This window comes from Myripristis murdjan, chromosome 22 (assembly GCF_902150065.1).
Source record: "Myripristis murdjan chromosome 22, fMyrMur1.1, whole genome shotgun sequence".
Taxonomy (NCBI): domain Eukaryota; kingdom Metazoa; phylum Chordata; class Actinopteri; order Holocentriformes; family Holocentridae; genus Myripristis; species Myripristis murdjan.
In genome coordinates, this window is record NC_044001.1 from 6,774,513 (window position 1) to 6,800,686 (window position 26,174).

Below are 26,174 nucleotides of genomic sequence, written 5' to 3' on the forward strand. Positions count from 1 at the left end.
GTTTTTTGCGCTCTGCCTGCAAACAAAGAGCAAGATGGAAAAGTCATTACGCGTCTTGGCCGCGGCGGCTCTCCTGGCAGCTTTGGGCCGTGTTGGAGGACAGATAAGCGATGCAACGACCGAGAGCTTTTCATTCAACACGACTGCAGCCGCAACTTTGAACCGGACTGTCTCTGTGAGTGCCACTGCAGATTATAAGGATCCCCAGAGCAAAGCATGGACTACAGCAGCGACAACATCACAGCCAGAGGTGCCCACCACCACTGTCACAACCAAGCAGCCGGACAGGAAAAACACTGAGCAAAATGAAAAAAACCCCCACAACAAGCAAGAAAAAAGTGACCGCAAAACAGAAGATGCGAAAAAAGGACCCGGTAAGACAATAAATACCAAAGTTTCAACATTTGCGCTCCCACCAAATAGCCCACATCTGTTTTTTTTTCTTTGTCTGTGTGAAACCCGAGAAATCCAAAACTCAATTAAGTTAATTAGGCAATTAAAGACGCCTTCTTGCAACCAATCAGCTTTTCGTTTATACATCTGCATCTCGACCGTTAATTGGCCGTTAATTGTGAGAGTTCTAATAAGAATGTCTGTTTTTTTTTTTTTTTTTTTTTTCATTTACAAACGCTTACACAGATTTTCAGGCATAGTAGATCCATGAAGACAGAACTTTTAAACACGAACCTAAGTTATTTATTTATGAAGTTATTACCATGTTTTTAACATTTGTGAGATTTATCTTGGAAACAAAATGTGTATGTAAGGTAAAAGCAGTTGGATAAACTGCAGGCAAACTGCAGCCAATTTTTCCCCACAAACACTCTTTACTCTATATCAAATCAAGGCTGAATGAGACAGAACAAACTGTTCCCCTGTGTAAAGAAAATGTGCTCTGCTAAAAGCACCTTTAAATCAAATCAGGCAACTTTGTGTGACTTTTTTATTTTAATTCGATGTATGATGTTGCAGTGAAAGTATTCGCTCGACCCAAAGTGAGCGCACAGAGTTGTTTTGCCCTGCCACTTCTTTGTGATCGATGGGAATGTTATTGGTTGTTCCTGAAGCTGTAAAAATCCCTGCAGCTGTGGCTCCTGTCCTTCTTGCCCTGCTTAAAGTTTGACTTGACTCCCCGGGCCCTCAACCGTGTCTCAAATTACACTCAGACAAGCGCTCCATGTTTTCTATGGATTCACTTATCTGCAGTGTGCTTTCCTTCACTCCCCCTAGAGAGGAGGAAAGGAAAGGAAAGGAGAGGAAAGGAAAGGAAAGGAAAGGAATGGGGGGAATGGAAAGGAGGCAGGGAGGGTGTGTGTTGGAAGCCTCCGAACTTCCACTGAAGTGACCCACAAGGATTAGGGATCTGCCACATGGCCTAATGTGCTCTACATGCCTCAAACTGCAACCTCACATTACATCAGTCATCAAGTTGCTTACTCAGAGCAACCGAAAAAGAAAGAATTTAACCCTTCACCAGTCTGTCCGCAGGATTTTGGCTTGACGTTGCACATGGAATGAGCTTCTCCAGACAAGCACAGGCATAAAACACAGCGAAGATTTTATCTCCTAATTGCTTTGGTCCTCCTCCAGACTGCCCTCCTCTTGGCCTGGAGTCCCTGCGGGTGGATGACAGCCAGATCCAGGCGTCTTCCTACCAGCGGACTGGACTGGGTCCTCACAGAGGGAGGCTAAATATCCAGGTCAGTCTGGGCTGAATCTGGGCCTTTAAATGCCAATAACAGCAGGTGACATCCTACAGAGTTTCAAAAATCAGTATTATGTAGGTATATCATTGGAAAGCTTGCAATGAGCTCTATGCTTTCTATCTGATGGATAAAACAACACATTGGGTAACCTTAAACAAAGTTAAAATAAAAGAGGGTCCAAAAGACTCTAGTGTGCAAGAAAAAGGGGGTGTAATTGCACTTAATAGCTTTTTACACAATATTAAGTGTCAGAGTCTTAATTGCTGTAGAAGTATGAATGGCCCTGATGTTATGGTTTGAATTAAAACATGCAAGTAATTCAAGGTTTGTCTTCATTCCTCTATGAAACCAGGCAAATGTAATTCATGCCCCTGTAACTCTAAACCATGACCTATATATACATATGCTGAGACTACTTGTACTATACTGACTGTTTGCAGAATGCCCCCTATGTATTCCCGTAATGGAAGATGTGTGTTTTTTAAACCTCTTTTTCAGTCTCCACTTTCCTGTTTATCTTCATTGTACGGCTCTCAAACAACTGGGATACTGAAAGAATGCACGCCGGCCACACCCTCCATTACTTTTGTTCTAATCAGTTTTTATCGCAATGTAAAAATCACGAATTAAGAAGGGTTGCATTTCCTGCAGAGATTGTGCCTTAAGAGTAAAGTCATAAATCATTTTGTATAGGTTGAATGAATGTAGTAATTTGGCAAATGGGCGAAGTAATCGGATAAATGCAGTGAGGATGTTGTTCAACCCCTCCACCCACCCCCACGCTCTCTCAGTCTGAAATCTGAAGCCTCCAATCTGAAACCAATTATATTACAATCAATGCACAAGTAAATACCAAAATCTATGCAGAACAAGGAGGGATAGGTTCAGAAATGCCGGACAGTTTCCAAGTTCCTTCAGTTCAAATTTTAGTCGAGTGGATTCTGCAGTGGACATGAACGTCATGTAATCTAATGTGTAGTGTGTGTTTTTAGTCTGGCATTGAGGATGGGGACCAGTACGACGGGGCTTGGTGTGCGATGTATAAAGACAGGGAGCAGTGGCTCGAAGTGGACGCCATCCACCTCACCCTGTTCACTGGAGTCATCCTGCAGGGCAGAAACTCCATCTGGAGGTCAGGTAGTATCAGGATCGACATCTGAAGAGTTTTGCTCCAAAATAAAATAAAATATCCACCACTGGGGGGAAAAAAGTGAGACGTGGTGTCAAAAATTTCATTGACAGCACAAAATGACAACAACTTACTGGAGTTTTTGAAGAATTTATTTAAGTTGGTTGGCAAAATAACTTTCACTTTCTAATATGGATATAAAGTGTTTTGGAAATGAACTCTTCATTTAGTGTAGGCTGTCTTGGTTTAGTTTATTCTTCATAAATATCTTCATAAGTCTTCCTAAACTTGAAATTAATCTGGAAGATTTGTAGAATTAGGATGAATGATGTGTTAACTTTTGTGTTTTAATGTAATCAAATGAATATTTTCAACACATGCATCATAATTAAGTAGTAATTAACTGATGTAAGGAGTCACCACAACAAAGAAAAACATAATATCCACAGATTAACAACGTATTAATTTGCCAGCTTAGTGTATTGTAGGTTATTAATCATTGATTTCTTGTGCTTCATCTGCTTTCTTGGTGTTCATCATAGCTGGGACTGGGTCCAAACCTACAAAGTCCAGCTGAGTAATGACTCTGTGGACTGGAAAACCTGCATGAACGGGACAGAGGAAGCAGTAAGGACAACCTTTGTATTCCTTGACCTGTGAATAGTACAAATATATATTTTATGACCAAATAACCCGGTGGAGACACAAAACAGATTTTGAGATATAATTGAAAAAAGTGTCATACTCATACTCTTCAGATGAATGGTACTTTTAAAAAGAGAGTAGGCAACTTAAGTCTGCGATTGACTTTTGCAGGGGCTCCTAAAACGCTCAAGTCCATGTAAAAATGTCACATTATTGTGCAGATATTTCAAGGCAACCAGGACACAGAGACTCCGGTACTTGGCCTCCTCCCGGTTCCCACTGTTGCCCGTTTCATCCGCATCAACCCTCAGACCTGGTACTCCAACGGCACCATCTGCCTCAGGGCTGAGATACTCGGCTGCCGCGTTGATAGTAAGATACCGTTTTATGAATGATTGATTTCTGTATGAACATCAGAGCAGAGCTGCAAGATGTGGAAATGGTTTTCATAATAATATTGCAGGCTAATGATTCATTTTAAGATCTTGGTTTCAGAATAAGATGTCTATTATGACTGACAGCTCCAAATAGCATTTTACATCAATTATGATTGGGATTGTCGTTCTCCATGTAGGTGCCGAAGACATGTACTTCTCTGAGCAAGACCGGGAATCGAAGGACGGTCTGGACTTCAGGCACCACAACTACAAAGAGATGAGGAAGGTTAGTGCGTGGTAAACAACTGAGAAAAACACCCGCGCACGATGAGTAACGCTGTCTTTGACCTTAAGACTCATTTCAGCTCCCCCAAAACTAATGCCGATGCTTTTACTCAGACTGCTAACAGCTTGCAGATTTCCACAGAGTTCAGCTTTTAACCCTTTAAAGACTTTTCCACATTTCCACCGACTGTCTTCTCCACCTTGAAAGCTCATGAAGTCCGTGAGCGAGGAGTGCCCGGACATCACCCGCATCTACACCATAGGGAAGAGCTACATGGGCCTCAAACTCTACGTCATGGAGATCTCAGATAATCCTGGCAAGCATGAACTTGGTAAGAGCGTTTCAACTCTTTTCCTGTGTGTGCGATTTCATTTTCTTGTCAAGTTGAAGTGAAGCCTTAAAGCCAACAGCCTCGGGGGCTGACAGAGTTCACCGTGTTCCTCGTGTTACCCTGACATTGCCTGCTTAGGGGCCCAGCTGATCATCCCCAAGTGTTTATACAAGCTGGACTGTGGAGCAGGACCGGACAGTGAACTGAGTGTCTTGTAGAGAAGGCCTCTCTTATGTAAACAAACTGATAATGGTTGAAATTCAAAACCACGTTGCTCCTCACCAAACAAGAAGGATTTCCTTTCTTGTATTGATTTCAGATGCACGCTTTGTGTGCTAATTTGCTGCATTTGGCAGGCCTGTTCCAAAAGTGAATTGTGGCAACTCCACTCCTGCCAGAAAAGAGTAAATAAATTAAATGGAGCACAGCTAGTCTTTGTTTCTTCAAAGGGGAATGGCACAAACACATTTTGAAAGAACTCCCAAGGGGGAGGTGATGAGAATGCAGGTTATTTATGTCTTGACAGCTGATATTTATCTGTGTGTTAGAGCCTAGTGCCATGTTTGTGTTTCTTAAAGCTATAGTGTATGGCAGGTCTTGCGCCTTTCACATTTTCTTAATCATAAATTCAAATATTTCAGCATCTTACCGGAACTCTGTTTGAAATGCTGATGCATCAATTGCAGAATCAGATTTTGGGTCTGTAGAGTCTTGGCCGGTCCGTCCTTCGTATTCAGGAATGTCTGCGGTCGAGCCCGGCCAATCCATTTATAATCATTGGCAAGGCACTGTAGCACAACTTTACACTATTGCCTAACACAATACACAGCAGTTGAAAGTTTTATCTGAGAGATGGGAATGTATTCCTGATGTGGGTCTGGGCCTCAGCCAACAGGCAGAGAGTCACGCTCAAGTTTAAGATGCTTCATGTTTTCTGTAACCCATCTCTGTGTGTAAATAACCTCTGTGCCATGTGTGTCTTTGGCTGTTCCATGATGACTTGGTGACTAAAGTGATGCTGGTCATGTCTCCCCGATGTAAAGTCTCTCGATTGCCCTGTTGGCAGGTGAGCCAGAGTTTCGCTACGTGGCAGGGATGCACGGGAACGAGGTGCTGGGTCGCGAGCTGGTCCTCAACCTCATGCAGTACATGTGCCGGGAATACAAGAGAGGCAACCAGCGCATCGTCCGCCTGGTCACTGAAACACGAATCCACCTGCTGCCCTCCATGAACCCCGACGGCTACGAGGGAGCTTATGAGAAGGTGGGCAAGAGAGAGAAAAAAAACGAGTCAGCGTACTTCATGCAGTTTGTCTGTGTTGTGGAAAAGAAAAAGTGGGCAATTCACGTCCCTTAGTAGTTTTTCATCCCATATATAATCAAATGTAGGGGTCAAAATAAGGAATCTGTAGGGATGATGCATCTAGAATTTCTTTCTGGTATATAAAACAGTTTTTGGTCAGTGGGGGCCATAATGAAATAAAATGTTCCCTTAACTCCCATACATTTAAATATGATCTGACTGACATAAATCTTGGTTCACACATTAGGCTTACAAATTACACCGACTGGTCTAATGATGGGGCTCTGATTGAAAAATAAAAAATATCAAACTTTGAAACTTAGAAATGTGTCAAAAATGTGCTCAACCCACATTTAAATATGATGAAAACTGGGTGCTGAATCCTCAAAATATGCAATTGACACTTTGTTTGATTGCCACTGCACTCTGAGGAAAGGCGTCTTGCCTGAAACATCTGTGCAGCAATAAAGACATTATTATTGTTGGAGTGTTGGCCTGCATTGTATTTCTATTTCAGCTCCAGAACTGCTACCGCGCCACTGATTCAGTGAGATGAAACTTAGAGCGATGTTGGAGCGACATCTCTTCTAGTTTCTTGTACATTTGATTCCAGACATGAGGATCTAAACTACTAAACCATCTTTGGGCACTGTACATGCTGACGTCATTTCATTATAAAGTGTGTATGTATATATATGTATATGTGGTAATTTTGTGTGTGACTCCTGATGTGCCGTAGGGCTCAGAACTGGCCGGCTGGGCTTATGGACGGTACAGCTACGAAGGCATTGACCTGAACCACAACTTCCCGGACCTGAACAACATCCTGTGGGATTCCCAGGAGATGGCAGCAGATAAATCGAAAGTGTCCAACCACTACATCCCCATCCCAGAGTACTACACCAAAGAAGATGCTTTTGTAAGTGGACTTAAAACATTAACACCATGTTAGAACAAATAAGAGGAATTGATGAAGACGTAGCAAATGTGGAGCATGCTGGAAGTCCTCTTCAAGACATCCCCAGTATTTTACCAGACGATGCCTACATGTTAACAGACCTGGCACTCCTACACAAGAGTAATAGTGTGCTGTATGATGAATTAGTCTATAAATTTACTGGACCGTGAATGGGGGTTGGATGACATCCAGAGCGTTATTCCAAAGCTGACGCCCTTACAGATTAATTATATATTACAAGAAATGGACCATTTTGTAATAGACTGTGTTATAACCGCTGATCAGCCTATGTATAAATGCATGGCACGTTGAAGAGGAGTTTTTCTCAGGGGAGTTTATGGACAGTGATAGAAGTGTGTTTCTAGTTTACTGGCGTGCAAGCCTCTGAATGTCTGTAGAACAGGAAATAATAGCAGAGCCGAGGAAACTGAAAACCTCTGTGCAATAGAGATTTCACTGACAGGAGCCATGCAACTCAATGTCTGGTAGCAGTTTCCCTCTTAATAATGAAAAGAAAAAAATGCTGGAACTCCTGGAATGCCTCTTGGTCTAAAAAAGATAAAAAAAAATATATATATACTCAATATTTACAAAGCAGAAAAAAGGAACAGCAAGTTGTGTAGTGAAAGTAATATTACATGGCATCTTCAAATGAATAAATGTTCATTTTGCAACTTTTCATCATCGGATGGTAACACGAAAGTGACTCAGTCTATGGCCAGGTCGTGCTTTGACATTTTTTCTGCTTTAACCTCTCCAGCTCTGCCAGGTTAGTCATTGCTGTGTGGCAGAGTTTTGTTCAAACCCTCAGAACTTTATTTTACATTTTGAATACAGTAAAGACCAGTCAGCACCACAGATGTTGAAATAAAATGGCAGATTTAGTGAATTATGACTTTAATTGCTTTATGTAGTCATGTTTTAGCTCATAAAGCAACCAATAAGGCTCATGGTGTCTTTTATCATGAGACCGGATCAGTCCCTTATAAATCACTCTCACAGAACAAAACAATGGGAGGTTTAGAGCCAGATTCATGTCACAGTGTCAGTGAAGTGACAGTAATTATGGCAGCTGATGCAGCTCTCCCGTCTCTCCCGTCCCAGGTTGCGCCTGAGACCCGTGCCGTCATCAGCTGGATGCAGGACATACCGTTCGTGCTCAGTGCGAACCTCCACGGCGGCGAGCTGGTGGTCACCTACCCGTACGACTGCACCCGTGACTGGGCACCCCAGGAAAACACGCCCACCCCGGACGACAGCTTCTTCCGCTGGCTGGCCACCGTCTACGCCTCCACTAACATGGTGATGGCCAACCCTGACCGCCGCATCTGCCACTACGAAGACTTCCAGCAGCACAACAACATCATCAACGGCGGAGCCTGGCACACCGTCCCTGGCAGTGAGTCAATCAGCCGGCACTTTGATTATGTTGATTTGACGGGTTTTACCAGAGATAGCCAAAAATGGGAGATATTCCACCCAAAGTAGTATGTGGGGGCACCTCCAGGGGGCGACGTTGAGCGCTAAAGCCAAACCAGTAGTGGTCAATGGGACATACAGCGGCGTATTATTGCCATTGTAGGGAAAGAAACATTATGAAGCCGGGAGAGGATATTCTGAGAAAACAACCTCAGAATTTCCAATATTAATGTAAATTTACAAGAAAAACTCACAACTTAATGAGAAAAAACTAGAAAATACTGAGCTTATAAAATCATAAATTTATGAGAAAAAAAATAGGAAGGAAATCCTGGTGATTTTAGCCCAGAATCACAATATTGTTTTCTTCCGAATCAACCCAAGTCACGGAAATGTCTCTTCAAAGTCCAGATGCTGATGATGATATTGTGATTCTGGGCTCAAATCACCAGGATTTCCTTCTTACCAAATCCCATGGTAGAAGAAAAACTGTTTTCTGATTTTTTTTTCTCATAAACTTGTAACTTTATAATCTCAGAATCTTTGAGTTTTTTTCTCATAAATTTGTGATTTTTTTCCCTGATAAATTCATGACTTCAATCTCAGAATTTTTTAAATATTTTTTCTCATACATTTTAAAAAAAAAATTTCTCATAAATTAAACAATTTAATCTCAGAGAATATTCAAGTTTTTTGTCATAAATTTACAACTTTAATCTTAGAAATTCTGTTTTTTTTTTTTTTTTTTTTTCCTCTGAATATTACCCCCACTCCCCATTCGGCTCTGTAATTTTTTTCTCTCCTTACAATGGCTCTAATATGCTGTCGTAATGAAACCGTAATCCAAAAATAAATTCTATAAGATTTTTATTTCTTTTATTTTATTGTGAATTGAAGAAAAATGGGAGACGGCAGTGAAGAATATACACTTTTCTTTGCGCTTAGATTAAATAAATCTGGAACCCTTTAGCGTAGATAAGCTGAAAAAGGCTTGTTTCGGTGTTGAATGTGTCCGCGGGGAAAGGGAGGTTCTGTTATGCTCACGGCTTCAGAGACCGAGGCGCTGACTTATTTATTGTACACGCAAGGCGAAATACTTTCAGAGTTTTCACTTCAAATTATGGAGACCAACTTTTATTTACCAGTGTTGTGTAAATCTTGTTTTCATGCCTTATTTTTCTCAGCTCTAGTTTAATTGTGCCTTTTAAAGCTTATTTTCATGTCTTCTTAAATTTCATGTGAAGCACTTTGAATGGCCTTGTGTCTGAAAGGTGCTATACAAATAAAATTGCCTTGCCTTGCTTTGCCAAGGGGATTTTTTTCCCCCCCTGTGATTATCCAGCCAGCATCACTTAGACTGACGGCTGAAGGAAATCATTTAAAAGCGTCATAACTTTACAACCACTGATTGCAGTTGGCTTAACACCATGCAGGTTATAAACACAGGGCAGAATAACAGTGACACTAATGCTCCAATGGTGACTAAATATTTCGAATCAACTGCAATGATCATTTAAAGCGTTTCAATCTAATAAGCAACATTCTAACCTGTTTGGCAGACGCTCAGCACTGCCCCCTGATGCCCAAAAGCCTGTACTGCACTCTTTTTTTGGTCTCACTGCATGCAGCCGATTAGCAATGACTGGAGATCGACTTCCTCCCCCTGTAGATTTTGGCGTCACTCTGAAAATGCTAGAAATTGTTGCCTATTGTTCATTGCTCAATATTGAAAGAGAAAACATGGTGTTATTGTCTAAAATGTTGCTATTTTGTCTCAAGATTCATTTGGATTGTGTTCATTTTCTAATTTTGGAATTGCACTCATCATTTCTTTAAAACCAGAGTCAACATGGGGGTAACAAAGACGATTTGGCTGTGGTGAAGTAAAGCTCATCTGTGTTGGGAGCACACATGCATTCCTCTGTCTTGTGCTTATGCAATGCCAAGTCAAGTTATCTGTATTTTTTCTCTCTTACCCTCATGATTTGATTTGATTTCCTGTGAACTGGGACAGCCTGTCAAAGGAGGTTTTCTCTCTGCGCGCACTCGCCCCCGTATAGATAAAAATTTAATTGGAATTTCCCTTCCCGCAAACATGCATCACTGGTTTCCCCCTTTGATCCATTTTTTAACTGTATGCCCTCTGTTTCGGTCCTCCCTGCAGGTATGAATGACTTCAGTTACCTGCACACCAACTGCTTTGAAGTCACCGTGGAGCTTTCCTGCGATAAGTTCCTGCACGTCAGCGAGCTTCCCATCGAGTGGGAGAACAACAAGGAGTCTCTGCTGGTTTATATGGAACAGGTCAGCCCCTGTGTACTCAATCAGTCCGTCTGTTTATCCATAATAATTCTGGTAGACACTCGCGAGAGACAGAAAATGGTCCCGAGCTCGTCCTTTAACCATCAGACTGCTGCCGTCCCCCACATGAATCACATTATGAGATCCTCATTATCAAAAGCCTCACGGTGTTAATTCTCTTAATTCAGGTTCACAGAGGGATCAAAGGTGTGATCCGGGACAAGCTGACCAAGCAAGGCATACCGGACGCTATAATCCGCGTGGATGGCAACGACCATGACATCCGATCAGGTAAGCCACTAACTTCTTTATTCCTTTCTATTTCTTTCTGCTGAAAAATATCCCCATTAAGAGATTATAGCTCTGAGAGGTTTAAAATTTCCGGATGGAAGTGCATGACAAGATGTAGTTCCTCAAGACAATTGGATTGGACAGCTTAATCTTTTGATTTTTCGCTAATATTTTCACACGCCCCCCTGGTGTCTTCTTTTTTTTTTTCATACTCCCACGTAGTATTTTTCTGAGAGGGATTTAAAAAAAGGGGTTTAGAGGAAGATTCTGGTTTAAATCACACATTGTTATGGATACATGTCATTCCAGGGTGGAGGTCTTAACCAACCAGACCATCTCTGAGCATTCACAGAGCCACAAATACAACAAAAACTTTAAGTACAACAAAATCGGTGCTTAATTAGTTCAAGAAATCTTGCAAAATCCTCTAACACTGTTTTAAAAAAGTGTTTTGTGATGAAGATAAACTGCACGGATGTTTAAGTCCTACAAGAAGAAATCCATCATACAAGAGTGATCGGTTCCTTCCCAAACAGAAGCCTCTGCTGAGAAAAATGCAACGCAGACATGGGGTTTGAGAAAGGGGTGCAACTCTGGAAAAACTCTTGATTTCGTGCTCATATCGTGCTATCACTCGCTCCATGGCTTAATGCAATAAGTCTACACCCACTCTCTGGAGGGTGTCGACAGGCACTGTGTAGGAAATCACTGCCTGAAGTGGAAGTAGACTGGACAGGTTGAGAGATAGAGGGCACACCAAAAAATAAATCACATTTCGTCTCAAAACTCCATGGAAGAGGCGATAATACTCTCCAAGGGTGGATTTTTTCTGTTAAATCATTATAAGATTAACCATTAAGTGCATAAATAGTCCAAGAAATCCTGTTTTGTGTCGCTTATCTCTTAAAATGGTCTTTTTTGTGTCTGGCTGCCGTTCCTGTAGCTGCGGACGGGGATTACTGGCGTCTGCTGAACCCGGGCGAGTACAAGGTGGTGGCGAGGGCCGAGGGTTACTTCCCGTCCATGCGTCACTGCCACGTCGGGATGGACCCGCGCCCCACCATCTGCGACTTCACCCTGATCAAAATACCCAGTCAGAGGCTCAAGGAGATCCGGGCGAAAGGAGGGAAGATCCCCCAGGACCTCCAGCTGCGTCTCCGCGCTCTGAGGCTCCGCAAGCTTCGCGCCAGCACCAAGGCCCTCAACCGCGAGAGGGAGAGCCGGCAGCAGCAGGCGAGGAAAGCTCGGTCCTCTCAGGCTCAGACAGCATGAGAGTGGAGGGAAGGACTCACAGTCTGACTCAGATTATGGGATGAAGAGTTCTGGTCCAATCTGAGAAATCTGCCATTTGGAAAAACTGCTCCTAGTTATTGATGAAATTATCCAGCATCTGAAAACAGTAACATCCTGTCTTATAAAACACACATATCAGGAGCTTCATCACGAATATGAAGCAGCCATTTGAAAATATATATATATAAAACACACTCTGTTACAGTTATTTGTGTATAACTGAAAGGAGTTATGGGGCTTTTTAAAGGATGGCAGGTAATGCAAGTCCTTGTTTGACGAAACGAACAGGCTCTTCAAATTACGAACTTATGCTACAAAATTCCTTCAACTAAAATATATATATATATATTTTTTGTAAATGAACTCTTTAGTTGAACTGCATTTTAGCTGACTCAGCTGTAGTGATCTACACTAGGTTGCATTTTTGTAAAGAGAGATTTTGTAAAGAGGTTTTTAAGTGTCAGCTGGTCTGATATGTGACACTTTGTTCTTAACGCTGTGGCTGTATTTGACGATGACCACAAGTCCAACAGGACCACCATGTCTTGAATAAATCTTCCTTTGTGTACTCTGTATTCTTGTGTCTAGCTGTGTACCTCAGGTAAAGATGAGGGGAACCCAATTCAAGAGAGGAAAAGAGCCTGTTTTGTGTTTCTGTGTTAAATAAAAGAGGTGTTACACAACATTTTGCAGGATCTAAGTGGGGCTCCGCTATCCGGTTCTGGTTATTTACTCTGCCATCTAGTGACAAGATCTTGGTACTGCATGTGTGGAGTCAAAATACTGAGATCAAAACCAAAACAGCAGTGCAAAAAAAGCTACTTTTTATTTCAATGATAATAAGTACCATTTTAGTATCACTGTTGGGATTACTGATAGCCATTTAGGAAACAACAGTGCGAGCATCCAACATGTTTTCATTTCTCTTCCACCCCCCATGAGCTGCGATCAAACGAACCGACAGTGCACCCGCAACGACAAAACAACTAAGAACGCTAAATAAATCTCACAAAGTTTGAAAACCAGAACACAATGGACAAAAATAAACAAATGCATTACAAAAAAAGAAACAAAAAACAAAAAACAAAAAAACAATGAACCCAGTATTTAGTTGCTATGCCCAGAGTGAAAATGGCAAATAAGACACTTCTCACCAAGAAACTTGTGAATAAGTGGATTAAAAGCAGCACTGAATATACAGCATGGCTGGGCCTGATTCACTTTCAGTTCTGTCAATTCAAACTAAACACTGACATTGCCCTTCACTAACGAAACAGCGTTCCAAATATTTCTTTGTTACTGGTTAGAAGCACACCTTTACGTTATTACTCTGCAAGAAAACACAGACGGCGTGAATTGAATGAGCTGAAAGCGTCCTGACCCAATTTGTGGTACAGAAAACTGAACACGATGCATTCTGAGCAGGAAACTGAGGTACAAAGTGTGAAAAAAAAGCGTCCTTCCTTCTTACATACAGGACCAAGTCAGGATGAAGCTGTGTGTGAGCCGGGAAATAAAAGGTCCCATCTGTGTTCAGAGTAGTTCTTACATATACAGTGTCATCACTTTTCACCTGCCACCTCTATTTTCCTATTTTTTTTTTCCACTCAATTAAGCGTTCTAAAAAAATTGAACTTGTCACGTGTGAAGATTTGCTCATTGGCTAAATGATACAAAACTCACTTTTAATTGAAATACCAGATGGTCACTTTTAGTTCCCGGCTCACTGCGCGAGGAAAGCAGGTAAAGAGCGACTTCGACCCGATCCAAACAATCTTTCGACATATTTTGGCATGAGACGACTCAACACGGAGCATCACCCTCACATAAATAAGAAAGGATATTCATAAAGGCTGGTATGCATAGTAGTATAGGTTCATGTCTATCATTTTGTTTACATTAACAGTACATTACTATCTATTCTTCAGTCACTATGTATTGTAACCGTCTTACATTAAAAAGGTGTAATATCCAGGCATTTGCTTGGCTCTTAGACCTACAGTAGCTATACTACACTGGTTTTTCCCGAGCAAACACAAACGCAACGGCGGCGCTAACACAAGTGTGAAATGTGGACATCAGAGGCGATGGGTTAGAAGTCTGGACGGCCATCATGACAACAAAATCGGAAATGGGTGTAATGAGGATTAGTGTGGTTACACGCCAGAGATGATGGACAACACTCTCTCCAAAAAGCCAACACAAGGAGCTACAAGGTCAGAAAACTAACCAAACAGTTTCTTGGCAACAATGTAACGTCCTGGAGGATTAAAGCAACCGTGGTGAAGCAACTCCTTTGGCATTGCTGGCCAAAAAGTTGCCCTGTGTGTGTCGGCAACGTAACACTATAAAGATCAGGTGATTCGGTGGTCATTTGAAGAGGGGATAATCTTATTATTAGGGATAATCTTTGCATTATTTTGAAAATCAACTCCTACTGGTGCGTCTTGAAAAATCAAGGAGTTTTGAAAGCTGAGATGTTTCGATTCTAAAGTTCAACATGGTAATTTACTGACAGCAGATGGGCTTTTTTCCTGTTTTTAAGACAACACAAGGTTTCCATTCAGAGGTTCAGATAAAAACAGACAAACAAATTAAGTGAGAGACGAGAAGTGTTTTCAAATGTGATAAAAGTTCTCCTAGAGAGGCGGTGACACCGAGCAACTGTGGAAATCAAACGAATCACACGTCTTCACCGCGCTGTGAACAGTGTCCGCAACATTCATTGGACGTACACGTATAAACGCACTAAAAACCCATTAAAAACCACGGGGGAAACTGAGGCGGGGATGTAGAACGGAAAAGTAGAAAGTAGGTTGGAGAGGTCACCGTCCATGAGCGCAGAGGAAAGGCATTGATGATGAGGTCCAAGAAGTCAAGGTCAAAGTTCAGATTGTATGAGCAGAGAAGCAGCACCTATGGAAAAGGCTTGAGAAGAGCAGATCAGCCGAGAGCGGACGCCTCGCGGCGACTCGATCCATACCGGAGGACGCCGGGCAGGAACGATCCATGACAGCGCAAGACGACACAAGCATGCCCGTTTCTTGTCTGGTTACGATTAACGTCTGTCCTTTGCATCTTTAGTGTTTTTGTCCCGAGGGGGGGAACATCGTGATGTGTTACTTAAAGTCTCAAAATAAGCCTCAAAGTTATCTACTGGTTATAGGCCAAAATTAATCTTTAGTATGAAAAAGACCAACAGACAACCTTACAAAGTCATCAGTTTGCTTTTGAGTGATGCCACGTTGCATCTTTTGAATCGAGGAAACGGCAATCGAGGACTTTTGAGGTTTGCACTTTCAGTCCTCTCATCAGTCGCCGTGGGAGTGTTTCGCTGTTCTTCAAAGTCCCCCATATTTTACCTTGAAGTCTTTGCTTTTGCTTTCTTTTTCTAAGTTCGGGGTCAGAGAGGCTTAAAGTTTCCATCCTGGGCCACAGTCAGTAAATCTTAAGTTTTCACCTTCTTCTTTTCTTTCTTCAGTTCAGTGGCTGTCAGCTGATGGTTCCCACCCAAAGACTGAAACACAGCTGCAGACCTGGGCCCAACAGTATTTGCAAATATTTTTACGGTCTCTTTTATCCTCCGTAGGTGCCAGATGAGTGGGGTTTTCCCACACAGAGCGACTGCCAAATAGCTTAGAAAAGAAACAGTCTTTGTCAGTTTAGCATCCTAATGTACTGTGACAGACACCGTGCCTGACAATTTCTGCTTTGTCTGATTTCTGTTTATCTGTTGTAAAAAAAAAACAAAACAAAACAAAAAAAACCACCCATCTGGTCCACCAAGCACTTTAAAACAAATGCTAGGAATTATTTCAAGGTTCCTGCACAGTTTTGATTTCAAAGTTTCACACTTCATAACCAAATCTTAATTTCTTTTTTTTAATGCCTTTAATGCTTTATGCCAACAGTCATCTTGCCCCCGCTAACGATGCCATTTCACCATATAGATAAAGTTTATTCTTCACAGCAACAAATATCTGCATACGTGACATGACCACAGTCTTTCTTGTGCACTTTCTGAACTAATCAAGAAGAAGGAAATCGTAAATTCCCTTTCCAGACACTTCCAGACATTCCAGACCTGTGCAGGAACCTTGATTTTTGCAACCACTGCTTTACCCAGGTCTGCACTCTGCAGTGTATTGACCTTTTTTTGACAGCAGCAAATACTAGAACTTGGGCTGGTAAAGTGCCACGCGGCCGCTCAGGCAGCCCGAGGCCAGCTGGCAGTGTGTTGGGGAGAACTTGGTGGTGAGCACCACGTCGCTGTGCGAGTAGATGGAGCGAACCTCCCTAAGGCAGCTGGTCTGGACGGGCAGGCAGTCGGCCAGCTCACCGCAGCGCTCGTCGAAGGCCAGCAGGCGCACCCCGTAGCCGTATGGGGAGCAGATGAGGCGTCCGTCCGGGCTGAAGCACAGCTCCTTGATGTAGCCTCTGCCGACGTTGGCCTCCTCGATGTAGTGGGTGAGGCGGAGGGAGCAGCGAGGGGAGACGGGCGGTCGTGTAGGTGCCCCCTCCTGGAACTCGTACACACATGTCCACTACAGGAGGAAAGATGCGATTAGGGTTAAGGCGTTCAATCAATGTAGGTTGCAGGATCCACAGAGAAACCAACCAAGAGGTGAACTTGAACTACTAGGCAAGCTGCAAATTCACCTTATTTAAAAAAAAAAGGTATAAGGAGGCAGAATTTAGATCTTGTTCCTGGTGTCAGTGTTGGTTTGCATTAAACCAAGTACCCCCATTAGATGAGGCCAAAATTAAAACAACCATTCACTGTAGTGTGTTCAATTATAGTGAAACTAATTTAGACCTCGTTTTGCTGAGGTCCCCCTGGAACCCAACCCTGGACCAAACCCAAGTCTGAAAACCATTGTCATAGATTAAAATATTGCTTTGTAAGAATGAGGCCATTAATTGGTTTAATTTCCACCTACCGTGGGTGGGATAATATTTGTGACAACAAGCAAATGGTTTCTATGTGGCCACATTATGAGACAGATAGCGAGCTTACTCCAGTCTACTGTGAAAATGGCACTTTGTTGCTGGGGGTTAATTATAAGCCACCACAGTTCACAGTGATGCGACATGCGAGCGTCAGACTGCAGGACATAAATTCATGACTTTGTTGCAGTTCCTACCGTATACCAACAGAGGTCGTTTAAAGGTTGTTTAAGGTCATAGATGCACACAAACGTCAGATTTTACTCAAGCTGCAAGTCATAAACCCCTGCATTTCCATCAGAATTTGGTATGATCGAAGCTCTGTGTAGTCTGGATGTCACAAACAACATAAATAAGAGAGGGAGGCGAACAATGATATGATCTGATTTAGGAGGGAGATCTCGGTAACAGTCGATGGGCGCTCACCTCCTGGTCGTCCATGTTGCTGGAGCAGCGGATGAGCGTGGCCCAGCCTTTCGGGTGGAGCTGCAGGGAGGTGATGCAGTTCCCTCGTTCTCTCTCTCCGGGGATCTCAGGAGTCAGAACCTCCAGGCTGTTCCTCGGCGAAAGGCCTGGAAGAACAACGACTGTGAGAAATTCTTTTAACAACTTCATTATTTCACAGAGGTAAACCATAGCAAGTTTTACACTATGATTTTTGTCCGACCTTCTCTGTGAGGGTGTATTTTGCTGGAGTCATTTCCCTGTCGAGGAGTCCCAGTCGACCTGGACGCTGATGTGCCTCCATCTACAGAATCACAAGAGGATCAAAGTCAATTTTCTACAAAACAGAGGAAACAATAAACAAGTGGCGCGTAGGAGCAGGTAGGAGATGTAAGAGCCAGAAAATAAAAAGACAGGAAACAGGGAAGGGCAGGGAAAAAATGCAAGTGTACAGCTTGTATGTCTATGCAGTGTAGCTAAGAATGAATGCAAAAATGGAAAAAGCTTTTATATAATGCATCGATTGCAACCAAGAAATGCTAGCAAAAAGACATAAATGACCATCCGATTTTTTCCTAAAGTCACAAGCTGACTTGGATCTCACCTGAGCTGAGGGGAGTCCGTCGTGCTCGTAACATGCGGTAGCTGCCCACCTCGAGGGACTGGGTGAGGTCCAGGTCGTGGAGGATGAGCAGATAGCCTGAAGAAGTGGAGATGAGCATCTTGGAACAGTCAGGAGTCAGCCGCATCCTCATAAGGTAGCGGGTGTGGAAGAACTTTTTGTGCGGGCAGCCGTCCTCTGTGAACCTGCGGGGGAACGACAATTACACATGTTTTGACAGCCTCTAAACTCACAGGGGCATTTTGATCGAGTCTTGCTTCTGTGATTTGGTGCATATCTGCTTGAAACAAGATGTCGGTGTGTATTGAGCACCAGGTATACTAGGTGATCCAATCCACCATGAAACATTTTGCATTTAATCTTGGAAATCAAATAATTCCAGCCACCAATGAATGACAACGAACAGGGTTTTCAGAGGTGAACACCCCAAAAAACATCCACTCATCTGGGTGTTTTTTTTCTAAAAAGATGGGGCTTTTTCAAAAATCTGTGATGGTATTACTGGTTTCAACTTTCATGCACATCTACTGGACATGGACATAAAAAATACATTTCCTAAGACAGTAATAGCACTAACAATACATGAGAAAATAAATATTTTCTATCTTTTGTCATGTACTGCTAAATAGAGTCCGTTTTTATTTGACTGTGTTACCGGGCAATGCATATTATACAATAAACTGGAGAAAAAAACAAAAAAAAGAAAAACATAATACATTACGTGCAGATAACAAAAAGTCACATGATATATCTTGCTTTTCGCATTATATACAGAAGCATCTCTCACATTTATGTGAGAAGTATTTCCTTTTATATGCACGATGTCTAAATTTTCCAGGTTAAATGAAGATTTTCACATAATATATAATAGAATGTGCACATCCATACACACCTGTTAGTGTCCCACGTGATGACGTTGCCATCAAAGCCAGACGTGACGAGGAGACGGGTGTTGGTGTCGTACTCGATGTTCTTCACCCAGCTGGCGTGGCCGTGCAGAGAGCAAACCTTTGAATTCAGCTTCCGCAGATCCCATAGTGCAATTGTGGTGTCGTCCGAGCAGGTGGCAAACAAACGATTGTCCAAAAACCTGGAGAGCAGAAACATGCAGGCAGAGAGTCATCAATAGACTCTGGGTGGACACTTTGCCATCATCATAAAGTTGAAAAAAAGTGGAGTAAAGCGCCAAACTAATTCAAAAGTGATGCAGCAAAAAGGCTCACTGAGTCTTTAGAGCTGTTTTATGGAATCGGGAACCAACTGAAAAGGAAAACCTGACATCATCGAGAGAGGCAAATAAATAATGCATGTGTTTTTATTGTCAACTTTTTAAACCATGCCAGTGCACAAGCTGCAACTTCTTTTTGATTTACGAGCAAGGCATTTTAACACTGAGTTACTCTACAAGCAATTAAGAAAAAAAAAGTAAACTGCATCCCTTCAAGCATTTGGCCATCACTTTGCTTCCCCAGACTTAACAATGCATCAGTGACAAAAAAAGGTACTGTACAGTTGAAACCACAGCACTTCACCACAACCTAAGTGTGAAGCAAGCAGGATGCTGCTGAAAATCAACATGCATGCTCTGTCACCCTGCCCTAGAAAAATGAGACTTTAAAAAAGAAAGAAAAAAAAAATGGTACCTTATGTTATTGACACAGTCTTCGTGGGCCTCCACCAGGGTTTTGATGTGCCTGGAGGAGATGGGATCAAACAGCAGCACCTCGGTCTGCTCACAGGCCACAGTCAGCACAGACCTGGGCAGAGCACACAAACACAGTTACATACTGCAGCACAGAAGAAAAAAATCACCTAAAATGGGCATTTTCACAACCCTAACCACTGAAATATTACTTAATAACAATATAAGCTATGGCATCCAGTTTGTGGTCATCAGAAGAAAACAGAATTAACAATATAATGAAAAAAAAATCTGTATCTTTTTGTTTTTTCTTGCCAGTTTGATACTACGAATTTACATCATTAAAATGTGTCATTCACAAAAGGGTTAACTATTCCACAAAAATGTTGAGGGGGATGAACTGAGCTTGGATGAGTTTACTGTGCAGTACATCCCTCACCTCGCTGCTTAAGAGCTGTGCCAACAATGAGAAGACAAATAACACCACACCCCAGGATGACCCTAGTTCTCTCAGTCAGAGCTTGACGAAGTGAGATCCTCGCCTGAATAAATTGATGTATCCTCACGTGACCTTTCTCCATGAAATGCATTTGCACAGAGGCCGGTGTGCATGGAGGCGTTATGGTTTGTTTTGCTCTCAACTGCGCCCACAAACAGAATTTGAGCCATGCTGCCCTCAGCGTGGCTGCAGGATGTACCTGATCTGCTGTCTGGTCATCGAAGCCTGAACCCTTGAGTTTATATTGACTGTCCTGATGTGCTGGACATGGAGCCCTTTTAGAGGACCCCAAGTCTTGCTGGGTGAAATTAAAGCGCTTATAATTGGCATGTTTAATATGTAAGACATGCCACAGCAAAAAAAGTGGATGTAAAGAGGTGCATTTACAATAATATAGAATGCAAAATGTTGCAATCTGTTCAAGCTATAGGCTATACAGTACATGAAAGAAAAGCACTGACAAGCTATAGGAAAACAAGACTAATACATGCATGCAGCAGGTTTGGGATAGGAGATGACACTGGACAATAACTGAGTAGACATCCTGAAAGAAAAAACTTGTCCAGTAAACAAATCATGGTGCAATCATTCAATTTGTTCTGATTTAACAACATAAATAATAAGTATTCGACACAAGGTTTTTTCTCGGGATTAGCTGTTGATCCTGGGAGGGAGACATAATGGTCAATGTGAGAATTATTGGCAACTTTTAAGGCCATACACACATTTTAAACAACTTTGAAGGTCTTGTTTTATTTTCTCAAACCCACAAAGTTTCCATTATTTTCCCAGCAAGTGAGAATCATGTGAGTATGACATTTAAAAAGGCTGAAAGTGCGCCTGCGATGCTAGCTTACCCATCAGGAGAGTACTCCAGGTTGAACACAGCTCCGTGAGTCTGAGTGCTCAAGTTGACAGAGTCTGCAGCCGGATTCATTGAGCAGTACAAGTTGGTCATCGTCCTGAAGTTGTCCCTGGCTGGGTCCACAAAGATCCCTCTTCTCACAGTCCTGTTTTGCAGCCAGGAGAACAGGCTAGTCCTGCTGCTGCTGCTGCTGCTGCTGCTGCTGCTCCCTCCGCTCCGCAGCGGCTTGGCCGTCTGGCAGCGGGGTTCACGCTCCTCGGACGCCGGGGAGCTCGCACTTCGCTCCCGCCCGTCCCGGTCGCCGCTACCGCCGCTGTCCACCGGGGCAGCGGGGACTCTCCGGGGGCTGTCATCCCCACAGTCTGACTCCTCGATGTCGGGGTCCTCGCCTTGGTCGGAAGCGGTGCAGTTGTCGGGCCTGTCCTGCGACTCGTCGGCGTCCTCGCTGTCGCTCATTGTAGCTCCTCCAGGGTCCAGAGACCCGTTTGTGTTTTGGGGCGCAGCGTTTCGGCTTTACGGCGAAAAGTAGACCGACTTTAGTCACCAAGCTGGCATTAAACCGAGTCTTGCCCCTTCGATTTAACGCCCCATGGTTGTGTATTTTCACCTGTATGCGAAACGTAAGCCGAATTATATTTTGTTGTCAGACTTGGCAGCGTCTCATCGTCCCTTGTTAAGTTGCTAAAACGAGCAACGGCGGCACCGGAAATACACACAACTACCCTTCAAAATTTAAGCACAAATGTGGCTCTTTTGGGAAAAAAGTCAAAGCATGTACGTGTAATGTAAAGGCGTTGATATGTGCATAACCTCACATTTTGCACCACAATAAACAAATAACTCGCGAAGTATTCCTCTTTAATGTATTTTTCTCACCATTTCGCTGCTTTGAAATATAATCATGCTGCGAAACCCAGTCGCCTCTGTGGATTTGATTTTGAAAATTGTTGACGGATGTTGCGCCGCTTCATTGTATCGGGCTTGATACCGCTCAACCCATCATAAACAAACGCAAAATAAAATTAAGTGACGAAATTCCGCTTCCTTGGCCACTTGAGGTGCTTCCGCTGATTGGATGCTGCCACCTGCTGGATGATTCCTGCATGTTCACCTGTGTGTTGATGGCTGGTGTGTGCCGTGAGAGCCAGGAGAAATAAAACTGTTTTATCCAACACGGTGTCCATTTTCACGGCACTGTTGGTTGCACTGAACACAAGGGGGCAGATTGATCCCTTTATCTCTCAGAAATGTCATGCTGATTTACATAAAATTAAACATTAAATATACGGGCAGATATTAGTGTCATTATACTGACAAATGTGTGCATCATGATCTGTAAACAAGAGACACATTACTAACATGGTGTATTATTACAAATTCCTTTCCGTTAGTGTGCTGTAAATTGTCATTTAAATGAATGCACAATATATGATTTGTACAAAGTGATACATACATGTGAATACATTTTTCTCTATCTATACTAATACCTAAAACGTAATATAGATAAATAAATAAAGAAGGCAAAAACAAAGCAAAAGAAAACCAAATGTATGTTTGCAGTTTCAACAGGCCCTGTGTATTTTCTTTTCTTTTCTTTTTTTTTTTTTTTTTTTTGCAGCAAGACATTCTCAAATATAAACCTGGCATCAGAATCAGAATCAGAATTAGAAATATTTTATTGATCCCTGAGGGGAATTGGGTCAGTTGCAGTTGCTCCCATTCTCAAGAGAACAATATATTATTCGCATAAGTGAAAAGATAAGATATAGAAAAATAAATAAGGAATATAAAAATATGTGCATAGGAAATTTGTAAAAAAAAAAAAAAAAAAAAAAAAAAAAGGTATGCGCATTATGTATAAACTTTATTCATCCATTTATTTATTTACTCAATAACTTGTGATTTTGAGACTATCCATTTGCAGTGTGACACACCCACCCACCCACACCCACACACACACCTGCCATCAGGTGCACACAACACAGCACTTCAACTGGCACTTAGCCTCTCAGGAAAACAAATACAATCAACCTGTACAATAGGAAAATTAAGTAAATAAGATGTGTGAATCCACATCCTTTTAGTTATGATTCAAATAAAGAGAAAAAGAAACAAACTAAGTAGTGTGCACATGGGAGCATGCATGTTGCAGTGTACACACAGGTAAAAACACATTATAAAACTGGGTCTCCACTCAGTTATATTGGGTAAAATCAGTAGTGTGAGCTGCAGCAGGTATGGGCACTGTAGTGTACTTTGCACATGCACTTTTTCCAATTCAGCCTCATTCAGTGCAGTTATATTAAAGGTGCACCTCATAGTTTTGTACAAGAGAAGCCATTTCTTCATTATCTCAGTCTTTGGGTCATAATCTGGGTCACGAAATAAATACTGTCCTCGTTTTACTCCTGCCGTTGCTTCCCTCCCTGTCCCCTGAGGCGTCTAAACAAACAAATGTCAGTGCAACAAACATCTGGACTCAACATCACAACGTGACAAATCATCTTCAGGCGAAGCTGCAACAGTACCCAAAGCCTCGATGGTGACTGAACTGACGTGGATCTGTAATTAGGCTGTATGGCTTTTAATGAACTGCCCGTAGAAATTCACATTGCTGTAGGATAAAATTGACTCATAAAAAATAATGTAAATTAGAGGTAATAATCGAAAAACGTGAGTCTGCAGTCCTCGTTTCACAGGTCGATACACACATTTTCAATACAGCTGATCGTTTTACACATCTAGGCATAAAAACTGATTGCGTAAATGATGCTCCTCTTTTTGAAAACGCACCATTGAGTTGCTCATGTCCTTAAATGGTCAAATAAACATTTTGAACATGATTTAATTACCTAAACTTTTACTGCCATTTCAGCAAATTCCTTCGCTACCTCCTAAACACTTCTTTCACAGACTTAATCAGCTCCTCACCGACTTCATCTGCACCAACAGATGTCCGAGACGCCTTTAATCTTTTGCGTTTGTCATAGGAGAGACGAAGACTTCAAAGTCCCCACTTGAGGTGGTAATGTTGGACTGTCTGACTTAAAACCAGCATTTACTTTTGATCCCTGAAACCTCCATCTCGAGTGGAGATCAAATCTTCTTTTGCTTTAAAGTTTGGGCTAACAAAGGGATTAAGCAGATTTATACTCTACCATTAAACTTATTGTGAGGGAGTACCTATTACATATAATATTCCTAGAAAACATTTTAAATACCTGTCTCCATCTTCAGTGAAGCTGAGAGAGAATTTCCATGTTGAGTTGCACATTTCCAAAAGGTGAGAATGAACAGATTAGTGTTAAACATTACTAAAACTAAATGTATTGCATATTCTTGCCAACAACACTGCACGCGATCTCTTCGTAGATGGGATGTCTGTTGAGCAGGACACTAAAACCAAACTCCCTGGTGTCAAATTAGATCACTTTTTGTCTAGTATTATTATTGGCAATGCAATTTCATGGAAAGGCTGTGTATGTTTCATCTACTGTTATGACTGATGTTGTTCGGTTTCTTGCTCTCTCACACCTGGAGGACGCCCAATGATTTGGTCAACGTCTGCAGAGAAACACCTAAAAACTTCAAATTGCACAGAATGGAGCAGCTAGATTAATTCCTCATTGTTTTTTCTGTATTGATGTCTGTGAGATGTCATGGCTCCCTGTGGAGGCCAAACTAAAATTCTGCCCTCAGTTTTTCATGCACAATGCTATTTGGAATAACATTAATTCTTGTATGATAAAATAGTATTTGCTGGTCACTTGGATGTCCAAGAACTGACTGCTGAAATGATCCTGTACAAAACGCAGACCTGCAAAAACCAGTTTGTTAGACAAAAATCTTTACTTTGCAGGTTAGAGGTCACACACGGACAGGCGTGTGACTTCAGCGAAGGCAACAAAATCCATGCAGGAGAAAAAAAAAAAAAAATCACACAGACACTAAAGTCCATAAATCCAGGCAGAGTCAAAAACCAGGCAGGCAAGCGTGAGGAAGAAGAGGAAAAAAAAAAAAAACACTGGAGAGCATGTGTACACTGGGAAGACAATGACACCCTGGCAGCCGCACAGCAGAAACACCGGGCTTTAAAGACACAGGGACTGATAACTAACCAGACACAAGTGAGTGAGACAGGCATCAACAACACAGGAAGTAAAGACAACAGAAAAACACAAGGAGAAGACATTATAAAATAAAACAGGAAGTGGACAGAACAACAACTGTGTGGTGAGAACTGTTCTCTATAGAGCTTCTTCTGCTTGGAATATGTTCCCCGACACTATTAGACAGACTAAAAGCAGATTTTCTTTTAGAAAGTTCCTTGAAAGAAAAAATGATGAATTTCTCATAGATATTATTGTGGTTTTCTGTCTCAGAATTTCGAAATCGTTTTCACTTTTTGCTTTTCATTGCTTTTGCTTTGGTTTGCATATAGGATGCTATTGTTGTTCCAAATGTAGAGTTACTCTTTACTTTCTGCACATGTCATTTTATGTCACTGACACAATTATTGTTTGACATATTGTTGCTGCTTTTGCATTGGATCACAGGAAGGAACTGCTTTGTGGGAGCTAATGGGGATCCAAATAAAAAATAAAGAATAGATCATATAACTCAAAATAACTCTCTCAATACGCCCTCCCTATTCATCTTAGAAAAAGAAGTAATAAAAGATTGTTATAGGAGAGGCTTAATTTCATTGTTGGATGGTGCAGCGGTGTCAGGGTCACATGACTCCTCAAACTGCAGATTAGGAGCATGGAAGGAGGATTAAAATGAGGATTTGCATGTGAACGCCTGGAGGGAGACATGCAACCCCAAACAGTGAACACACCATTGTAACAGGTGTGAAATACAGCAGGTTTACAGGCACTCTATACTACTGGATTTGGGGAACTTGTTAAGAGATTTTGGAAAGATGTGGATTGTACAAGAGATGAAACCCTGAAAAGTGATGTACCACTAACAGCGATGACGTTGATATCACATTTATATCCTCAAGATGTTTGATTGAAAAGAGCAGGATACACACTGATAGACTTGTGCACCTTACAGGCAAAAAAAAAAAAAAAAAAAAAAAAAGGCTCCACACTGGAGGAATGTTAATGCGC

The 26,174-nt window shown here is 42.0% G+C and overlaps 2 protein-coding genes across 2 annotated transcripts; one reads left to right on the forward strand and one right to left on the reverse strand.

The window, feature by feature from the left end:
* Positions 1-7: 7 nt before the first annotated feature.
* cpxm1a (carboxypeptidase X (M14 family), member 1a) lies at positions 8-12,590 on the forward strand. The gene is made up of 13 exons (XM_030045254.1): positions 8-374; positions 1,591-1,700; positions 2,699-2,838; positions 3,378-3,462; positions 3,702-3,852; positions 4,055-4,143; positions 4,351-4,474; positions 5,541-5,737; positions 6,516-6,695; positions 7,839-8,133; positions 10,318-10,457; positions 10,643-10,745; positions 11,689-12,590. The coding sequence occupies exons 1-13, from the start codon at positions 35-37 to the stop codon at positions 12,015-12,017; spliced, it is 2,283 nt and encodes a 760-aa protein (XP_029901114.1). The 5' UTR covers positions 8-34; the 3' UTR covers positions 12,018-12,590.
* A 250-nt stretch (positions 12,591-12,840) lies between these two features.
* Positions 12,841-21,767, reverse strand: wdr32 (WD repeat domain 32). Its single transcript, XM_030044701.1, has 7 exons — positions 21,050-21,767; positions 19,695-19,808; positions 18,944-19,141; positions 18,034-18,236; positions 17,653-17,733; positions 17,412-17,557; positions 12,841-16,582 (listed from the first exon to the last, which is right to left on the reverse strand). Exons 1-7 carry the CDS (start codon positions 21,511-21,513, stop codon positions 16,211-16,213), a joined length of 1,578 nt encoding a protein of 525 aa, XP_029900561.1. The 5' UTR covers positions 21,514-21,767; the 3' UTR covers positions 12,841-16,210.
* Positions 21,768-26,174: the final 4,407 nt, after the last annotated feature.

Excerpts from the sequence above, each read along its gene's own strand:
- cpxm1a (XM_030045254.1), top strand. The coding sequence starts at position 35 with ATGGAAAAGTCATTACGCGTCTTGGCCGCGGCGGCTCTCCTGGCAGCT. Across the intron at positions 2,839-3,377 it reads GGCAGAAACTCCATCTGGAG|CTGGGACTGGGTCCAAACCT; the intron begins GTCAGGTAGTAT and ends TGTTCATCATAG. Across the intron at positions 6,696-7,838 it reads ACACCAAAGAAGATGCTTTT|GTTGCGCCTGAGACCCGTGC; the intron begins GTAAGTGGACTT and ends CTCCCGTCCCAG.
- wdr32 (XM_030044701.1), bottom strand. The coding sequence starts at position 21,513 with ATGAGCGACAGCGAGGACGCCGACGAGTCGCAGGACAGGCCCGACAAC. Across the intron at positions 18,237-18,943 it reads ATCACGTGGGACACTAACAG|GTTCACAGAGGACGGCTGCC; the intron begins GTGTGTATGGAT and ends GTTCCCCCGCAG. Across the intron at positions 16,583-17,411 it reads GCAACATGGACGACCAGGAG|TGGACATGTGTGTACGAGTT; the intron begins GTGAGCGCCCAT and ends TTCCTCCTGTAG.